The sequence below is a fragment of the Cephus cinctus genome, unplaced genomic scaffold, assembly GCF_000341935.2.
Source record: "Cephus cinctus unplaced genomic scaffold, Ccin1 Ccin1_scaffold1303, whole genome shotgun sequence".
Lineage (NCBI taxonomy): Eukaryota > Metazoa > Arthropoda > Insecta > Hymenoptera > Cephidae > Cephus > Cephus cinctus.
This window is the reverse complement of record NW_014333733.1, coordinates 124,024-132,981: the sequence shown is the minus strand read 5'-3', so window position 1 is coordinate 132,981 and position 8,958 is coordinate 124,024. Positions and strand designations below refer to the sequence as shown.

Sequence of the window (8,958 nt, the reverse complement as noted above, 5' to 3'; positions counted from 1 at the left end):
GGCGGGGAGCCGTGTCCACGTAACATGGTGTGTCCGGCCTGTGTGTGCACGAGTGTGAGTAATTGACTTAACACGATTAGAGATGCCTGCTCACGACGCGCATCGTTTCTCGGTTACGTCAGAGCGGCTTCCATCTCTCTCAGGTTTGCCTCAGCATCCCTTGTCGGGAGGAGGAGCGCGGAAGGCAGAGTTTAAAGTCGTGCAACCTGCCAAGGCCACGCGTCACCTCGGACTTCCTGGTGGGTCCTTGCGAGTCGCTGAACGGTGCTCGATCGATCTCCGCTTGCTTCATTACGGCTGGCTTACGAATGGCTGCTCGCTTATTCGGTCGGTCGGTTCCCGCGTCACCGGCGCACCGGCGCACCGGCGCACCGGTCGCTCGCGCTGACCTTAACAGCAATTCGGTACCGTTAATGCCGTATCCTGGTGGCACCGCATGAGAATCGGCATCACATTTTGGAATTTCCAGTCTCGAGCTCCCAGGTGGCCAAATGATTTCAATCTGGGGATTTCTTTTCAAGATCAGATTCGGCCTCCCCAGCTCCGATTAATTCTGACGTAGAGGAGGATTCGGCTCGCGGCAAAAAGTCACGCCCGCTCGAAGCAGCAGCAGCACCGGCAGACACTCGCTGCTCGGCTCTTGAGAGCTTTATGTCCTCGACTGTACGTGGGCAGCCCAGTAAACCGAATTTCTGTTGGCGTAGTTTAGTTTGGTTCTCGAAACGGAGCAGTCCGTTCTCGAATGAAGGTAACCGCACACACGACGCACACGTCGACTGGCTCGAATGGCTGGTGTGGAGGCTCCTTAACCGTTCTCAGGTTAGTGTCACCACACTTGTGTCTCCTTTAAACAAAGACCGGAAGCGACCTTCGTCACTGTGCTCTTGTTCCAAGGGCACATGGATGGCTGACTAATGAGAATTCCAAACGCTTGGATTAACCGGCGGGATGCCTATGATTCGGTCCAGCACGGATTGGATGCTGCGCGGAAGCTAAGACCATCCGATCACTCGGAAGGAAAATTCACTAAAAATCCTAATAGCTTTGCGGCGGATCTTTTGGCCCTGGCGTTAAGAGTCCTTATGTCTAGCGTAAACATGTTTGCTGCCCGAGAGTTCTCAATGTTTGTCTTACGTTACACGAATATGCAAATTCAGCATCGAGTCGGCCGCGGCACTGCGCGATTTGCAGGAAGTCGATTCCGAATCGGTGACTTGGCGGCGGTATCTTTGGGCTTCGCCACCTTTGGACGAACCACTTTTCCTCTATCCCGCGTCATCCGTATTCCGAAGTCTCTGATAAATTCAGTAGGTCGGAGCAGCCGTTCTCGCATCTCGTGTTCAATTACCACGTTGATTCTCGAAACCTTGCAATGTGTGGCTCCCTGATACTCAGCCCATTACATAAAATCAGATCTAATTGGATACAAACGATCGTCGAGAATTGTGCAAGAGACATTTGGTCTAGCTAATAACACACCGAGGATTACGCCATACTTAACCATTACCCGTATTAACTGTGTTTATCTTTGGGTCTGTTCGCATCGTGCGACTACATTCTCATTGGCGAATCTTTCACATTTGTCGTTTGTCAAGGTGAGAGATTCCAAAAGGCTTGTGAAATGCTGTCGCACTCGATTCGCTATCTCTCTATCTATCCAGGCGATGTGAGTGAATGAAGACGAAAAGAGAGAGAGAGAGAGAGAGAGAGACCGACAGAGTTAGGTGCGAAAGAATAAAGATAAACGTGTGGCGTTTAGGTTCGAAATTCTGCGAGGACCAGAGAAGCTGAGTCTGCTGATCCCATCAAGATTCATTCGATGATTAGATCATCTTTCTGTGTAAAACTTCGCTACGAGATATACGAAATTCCCCTCTCAGATTTGTATTCCAGTGTTTGTTATCTGCTCACTCTGATTTGACCGGATCGCGATTTCGCATCGCGTAACACAAGGCGAACTGGCGAACCGGCAATCGCATGACGAGTATGAAGCAATGTGCGCTGCACCGACTTTTAGCAGCACCTTAGTGTTTTTCTGCTCTGTTAACCACAGAACAAAGTGAAGGAGTAAAGGGAAGCAAGAGTGATGGAAGGCGACGGCGACGGCGACGGCGACGGCGACGGCGCGCACCACCGCAATCGGTACGTGGATATTGGCAACGATACCGAGATTAGCAATAAGAAAAAAAGACTATCGAGTTCGAATCTTTCGATCGGAGATTTCAGTCTGTAATCTCGCGCAAGACCTCCCACCCGAGCGTAATACCCACATGCTGAGGTACCTCCGAGTTCAGTCTCGCTGATCGCAAAGTACAAAATACAAGGCGCCGCTTAAACGTCGCCGCTTTGCCTTCCCTATTTGCCATAGAACGCCGTCGCGACGTTCAGCGCCGCGGCCTTGCAGGTAAACGTGTTCCACGGGAAGTTTTCATAAGACGCGTGAGACGTTGCGGGAGACTCGCTGTGCGTCTCGTTTTCTACTTATTTTCATATAACCCTGAACCCCGCACTGAACGGCAACCCGGAGCTCCACCAGACGCCTAACTGCTCTTGCCTCTTCTGCAGCTCCATCTTCTCCTCCCTTCCTTTCGCTTCAATGAAAGATGGGAAAAACGTCTAATTGCCGTAGAGACGCATTCTTCGATATCGTCAAAGTCGCCTGAAGCTGCAGGCTGCAGGTTGCAGGATGTAGGGTGAAGGAACCTTATCCTCGCGTTCCTGGCGCAGAAAAGTAAAGAAGCAGCAAAGAGACGCGAGGTCGTTACTCCTCCGAAACATTCATCCCATAATTCTTCATCCGTACGATTCATCAAGCATGCTGCGCCAGTAACCCTTTTCTATGAAGCATTGCATAGATCACCTTGCTATTTTAGTCACTCGCAACGATTTATCTTAGACCTGGTACCGGTTACTCACTGGGTATGCCCGGCCTACCCGGAACTCGCTATGGTAATTATATTATTGCCACGAGAGAGAACAGTTTCATTCTGGCACGACCATATCGTTTAGTTATGTTGTCTTTCGTGTTTCGTGTTACGAATTCCTCGCGTCGGTCTCAATACTTTTTCAGTGTTTGTATAATGGTAATCATGCGCCCCAAATTATTAACGGACCCGTACCCACATTTCCCGCTCAAATTCGTAACTTGTCGTTCTTACAAATTAGACGAGTTGGAATTTCTTGAAGCATTAGTATTATTGAAGACGCGTCGTGCTCATTTGGCTCACTCGCTGAGTGACCAGCTGACTGATCGGTCGACTGGTCGCCTGACTAACTTGCTACCATACCTGCTGCCTTTCTGCTTTTCTGCATAGAAGGAGACACAGGAGGTAAACCGGAGACCGGGGCCTTCCAATGACGCGAGCTCCCGCTTTAGTCCCAGGATCCAGTTTTTGCCGTTTTCGCGAATCCATTTTTACGTAGACTAGCGGGAGTTTCCGACTTCAGCCTCGATCTCGGGATCGATTGATTGCTTCGACTAGTGCATTCCGATATATGAGACGATATCCCTTTCTTATCGATTATTTAAAAAAAAATTTTCGACCTTAAATTCAGCTACATAAGTTCGATTTGCAGATTGCAGATAAAGCATGAGAAATCTCTGCTCCGAGTATTCAATGTATCTTTGGATCTTTGGAATGGATTATTTAGGACGCGGATGCGACTCGGATCGCAGTTACACTGAAGTAAGAAAAAAAGAAGAAGAAAAAGATTAATTTAAGCTGGCATTGACGTAGATTTCAAAATACTGGAAAACACAACAAAAAATTGAAGATGGCCTTGCAACGCCAGTTATGCGATTCCGAAATTCCAGTCTTACGATTCCGGATTCTCGGGCAGTGTCCAATTCAGCTACATAAGCATTATCGTCACCAGTTTAGGAGCGCCGACACTTTATTGGGATACTCGAAATTTTTCATCGGGCAGCCTTTCGGGTCATCGTTGTTTACAAGAATTACCATACTGGCTTCTTTGACCATCCAAATGACTCGCGATTCACATAATTTGGCGCCGGCGTCCACATGTGGAATCGCGAGGACAGCTGCGAGAGAAAGAGATTCGAGCATCGAGGAACGAGGTGGGATGATTCTCATTGCGATAGACCTTGCACCTTCCACAATCTAAATCATCAGCATTCCGCACTTTATTGCGTGTTACGCCATCCGCGAGATGCAATTCTTACGCAAATCCACAGTGAAGTCGTGACAAGTACGTACGAGCTCGCGAGCACCGCTCGGCCTTTTCTAATGCGAGGCGAAGACGCCTCTTCCAACTACACGACAACGAGCCTCCTCGTTACCGGGCAATAATTGCCAGGTGCTCCTCGTGCAGCATCATCGACGCAACGCATCACGTAGTCCATGCACCGCAACCAGGTCTAGTCGCACCTCCCTCTCCTCCCTCTCCTCCCTCTCCTCCCTCTCGATTCCTTCGCAACGCCTGGAACGCCTGACAATGCACCTTTGCCCTTCCGCTTAAATATCCGCCTTCGTGGCGGCACAGCGACTTCTGAAAAGCCCACGAGGAAAGGAAACGCTGACGGCCAGCGCGTGCGACAATTCGAGCCTTCGCCGAGGAAAAGGAAAGCGAAAGAGTAAAAGCGCACCGAGTCCCGAGGATGAGTGAGTTGAGCCTGGAAATCGTAAATAATGAATTACGAGTTGCTGGTATAATAGAGGAATTATTTGGAGGCCACGTAATTCATCGAACAATTTGTTGTACGTGCGTTATACGGATTGAACAAGGTGATGAAGTAATGAAGATCATCTACACGGATGGTGATTCGGTACACCTCATCGAATTGACACGCACCTGATGGACGTGGGCCTACGTCGTTCAAGAAGCCCCGCGGGATCGCGAGGCGTCCCGCAGACGCGGAAGTGACGTCCACGAGCGTGACGTAAGTTCGCTCGGCGAAGAAAGAAAAAGCGAACAGGAGTAAAAAAAGAAAAAGGCGATCCGAGTGCCTCGAGTCGGTTTGCGCCTCGGTACAATGGTCAATGGTAATAGGCGATGGTAATAATACACGTAGTTATCCTGGTCGGATCCAGCCGGTTCTTGCGACAGCGGCTGGGCAATTCGTCAGCGAATTAAGGAGAACGCGCGAAAGGTCTTTGTTCGGCCCGGAAAAAGGGAGCAAAGGTGCATTTTGAACCGGGCCGCGGTTCCAGCATCAGGGCGAACCGACTCTGGCGAGAATGTGCGCGTGCGCGTCCCAATATGCGTGCGTGCATGTAGATCGGTTCACCTCGTTAATTAATTCAACACGAGAGCAGCCGGACCTTGGCACAGAGTTCTGCCTGTAAGACGCCTATAAGTTTCAAGCTGGCTGGAATGCGCCCCGAGTGATTTTTAGCGGTTACGCGTGCAAGGGCAAGGCTTTTTTGCTGGGCCGCCTGAAAAAGTGAAGCCGCGTATGACGTCGACAGCACGCCTCCTCCTCCACGCTCTGCCGCGGCCCTTCTGGGGACTCGGGTCGACGCTGCCAAACAAAGGAGGCCCTCCCGTTCCTTCCAGCCTCTCCTGCAACAGTCGCCGTCGGCACCATCGCCGCCTTCCTTTCGAATCACACATCCAATCGGCGCCTTTCGATTAGCCACAGCTCGTACGAGCTCCGCGTACAGGGCTGTTCAGCTCGGACGGCCGTCGCGAGATAGCTTTGATTAACAAAACAAGCACTTTCAAAGATTTTTTAGAGTGGAACAGCTAATCGAGTCTCCGGGCATCGCATCGGCAACTTTGCGTCTTTGAATATTTGGTCGATCGATCGATCGATCGATCGATCGATCGGACAGGGAAGTCTTTAGATTTCTGAAGTTCCCAATGATTGCTGGCGGCGAGAGAAGGACGAGCTTATGGGTGCCCACGTCTACTGGAGAAGGACAGACTCACTGTGCGCGGCTGCCTAAATCGTGGGTGGTGATAATCCTTCATCGAATTACCTACGCACTGTGGGTGTTTCTTTGCATAACCTTGGTGTTACTTCGCATCCTGCATTTTGAACTGGTCAATGAGATAGAAGTGAAGCAAAACCCGTAACCGACGAGAGAGAGAGAGAGAGAGAGAGAGAGAGGAAAGACGCTCGCCTTCCGTACGGCAGTCGACTTACGGTACACAAGATCGGATTGATCGGATTGATCGGAATGATCTTAGAGTTCGAGTGGCATCCCTCGGATGTCCAATTGACGCAAGTAATGCTTTGCATATCGTAACAATAGCCATTACGCGTTCTGGCGCACGAGGACGTCACCTCGGTAGTTCGGTACGAGGTTAATCGCATGAAAGTCGCCCGTAAGAGAAGGATCTGCCCGAGCGCGCGCGCGCGCGCGCTCTAACTTGGAGGCGCGGTGCCCTATCTACTTCCAGAAAGAGCGAAACGACACACGTCGCGTCCCGCCAGTCGCTCGAAATCCAAGGCACTGTTCGCGCGCCGCGACGCCCACGGATTGTTGCTCGATTCGAAGGAGCGATCGTGCAATCCTGCAATCCTGCAATCCTGCAATCCTGCAATCCTCCACTGCGATCGAGTCACTCCAAATGCATTCCGCTCTCGTACTGCCACCTCGAACAGCCTCGGAGGGATTACATACTTGGTCGTAGACCTTAAGCGTCGCGATCATTGCATAATCTCACTTGTAATCCGCCGCCACTGATAATCCGCGTTTCCTTCTCCCACTTCTCTCGTACCATCCTACTATCCTACTTACTCGCTGACGAAGACCAGAGGACTTGCCGAATCTATTCCGAATAGCGGATACATGGCCTCCAGTTAATTACGAGTCTTGAGCCGCTGACGGGACGCGCACGTGTGTGATATCTGTCAGAAAGGTATTATCGTGCCTACAGATCCCAAAGTGCTATAAGCGATGACTTGACGGGAAGCTCTGTTGTGTCCTATAAGAATTATGGAGTTTGAGGATTGAAGGAGTAATCGCGTGGCGTGGCTATTGCGTAAGGGCGCTGAGCTCTGCTCCTTGCTCGGGTGGTGCAACAATCTCGGAATATCGCAAGAAGAACTAGTTGGCTCGCCGCGCTAATTGCCCTCTGGTCTACGGTTCACGTACGTTTACGCGGCTTACGTAAAAATCCGTGTGTGGCATTCGGGCATTTGGTCGGCCCAATTTTTTGCATTACGGCCTTCTCGAAAAACATGCTCCTCCGCTGCTACACGGGATCCCCGAGGGGGGTCCCCGTGCCACGGTGTCACAGTCGTCATCGCAATCATTATGATCAGCGCAGCGTAAGAGGAAGGGCAATTACTCTTAGTGTCTCTGGAGCGATGCAGCCCACAAGTACACGAGGAACTTTGATGAGACCGTGGAGAACGAACTTACCGCCGATCTGCCTTCTGCCATTTCCAACCCCGATGGGCCAAGAACCTCCTCTTGCCTCGCTGTCGCGCAGGGGTAGTCCCTCTCGTATAGAAAAAGTTCCAACGAAGATGCCAACTCCCAAGTTTATCCGGGCAAGTGTCGAGTGGGCGTCAGCGAATCTCGTTTTCTGAAATTCCTATCGAAAGGTCGAGGAAAACACGAGGAGACGCGACGGCCAACCGCTTTATTGGCAAACTGAATAATTGCCCGGGCAGTTCACGGATTCGCGAATCGAAGTGACTCGCCACGGCGATCGGCGTCGATCGCAGATGCGACGGTGATTCGAAGACTGGACACTGTGGACTCGGTGCGTCGGTATTCAAAGAACGAAAAGTTGCGCGGGGATTGAGTAGCAGCAGGGGTCGAGTGGGGGCAGAAGAGCGCGGGTGGCCGAGAATACTGAGGATAAAAAGAGTCGCGAGGGGACGACGGGTAGGAACTGCTGGAGGACGAGGGCGGCGAGGGTGGCGAGGGAGGAGACTCGGGGGAGTGAATCGGAGGTAAAAGAAACACGCATTGTTGTCAGCCAGCAGGCTGATAGTTATGGGCCCGTGGCAACCTTGTCCCAGTAGCATGCGTGCCCATCTGTCCGCTCGGTTGCTCTCGCGTGGCATAGCTGAACCTGCTAAACCTGCCATTCCTGCCAATCCTGCCATTCCTGCCAGGCCTGCCAGGCCTGCCAAGCCTCCTCCTGAGTCCCTGATAACGATGATTCCTCGATGATCGTGTCGTCCTCCTCCCGCATTCTGATACGCACGAGAACGCATCCTGACGCAGTGACACGTGCAACGGTGTCACGGGAATTCCTGACTAGACACAACCAGGCAGCTGCAACAACGTAGACAATGGAAACGTAGACTCTGGAAAAACGTGTGGGCGAACCCTGGCACGTAGAAACACGAAAAGGACGCACTGGATGGCCTAAAGACTGTGGAGAGAGGGAGATTCCAGAGTATAGAACCAAGAAGAAGAAGAAGAAGAAAATTCCATAACCCTTTGTGGCATAGAGTCATTTGGTATTTAGGCCTCACATTATGTAACCTTTATGCCAATGAACGACCGTCACAAATGAAAACTATTTTGCTCCGAGGCTGCTGGCATTGGACTCGCATTTTCCGTATGCGAGTCGCGTCTTTCTCGATCACTCTGTAGACCGATTCCGGCCGTCACGTACCTGCAAGATTAACTATTCAATATCGACGGCAGGACGATGTGTCTATCGACTCACGCGCCAATACGTGGCGGCTATCGCGTACTACGTCCGGTGTCCGTTAGTTGCGAAATGCAGGAATTGAGAGTGCGCCCAGAGGTCAATCCTCGGCCGCCTGTATTCAGTGGACTCACTGACAAAGCGACAATTTATAATGCAGCAGCGACGAGACCTTAACGCGCCCTATTCCTCGAACTCCACTCCTCCTGCGCCGTGACGCGCCGTGACGCGCCGTGACGCGCCGTGAAAACGAGGTGCACTCTCCATTACCGCGAGCCCCCGTCCCGAGCGCCGAGGGCCTCCTGCGATTAGCGCAGCCACCCGTCCAAGGAGGAAGAGCAGCGGCGTCTCTCGGTGCAAATGATGATGAGGGGG

At 51.6% G+C, this 8,958-nt stretch overlaps 2 protein-coding genes across 2 annotated transcripts in view; one reads left to right on the top strand and one right to left on the bottom strand.

The window, feature by feature from the left end:
- Nucleotides 1-7,812, bottom strand: part of LOC107272844 — a 16,765-nt gene extending 8,953 nt beyond the window's left edge. Inside the window, exon 1 of the mRNA XM_015750399.2 lies at nt 7,335-7,812. Coding sequence (XP_015605885.1) covers nt 7,335-7,355 — 21 coding nt within the window. The 5' untranslated portion in view covers nt 7,356-7,812. The remainder of the gene's footprint in view (nt 1-7,334) is intronic.
- The window catches only part of LOC107272839 (nuclear migration protein nudC), a 22,934-nt gene that overhangs the window by 10,432 nt on the left and 3,544 nt on the right, over nt 1-8,958 (top strand). The gene's annotated exons all lie outside the window — the stretch shown is intronic.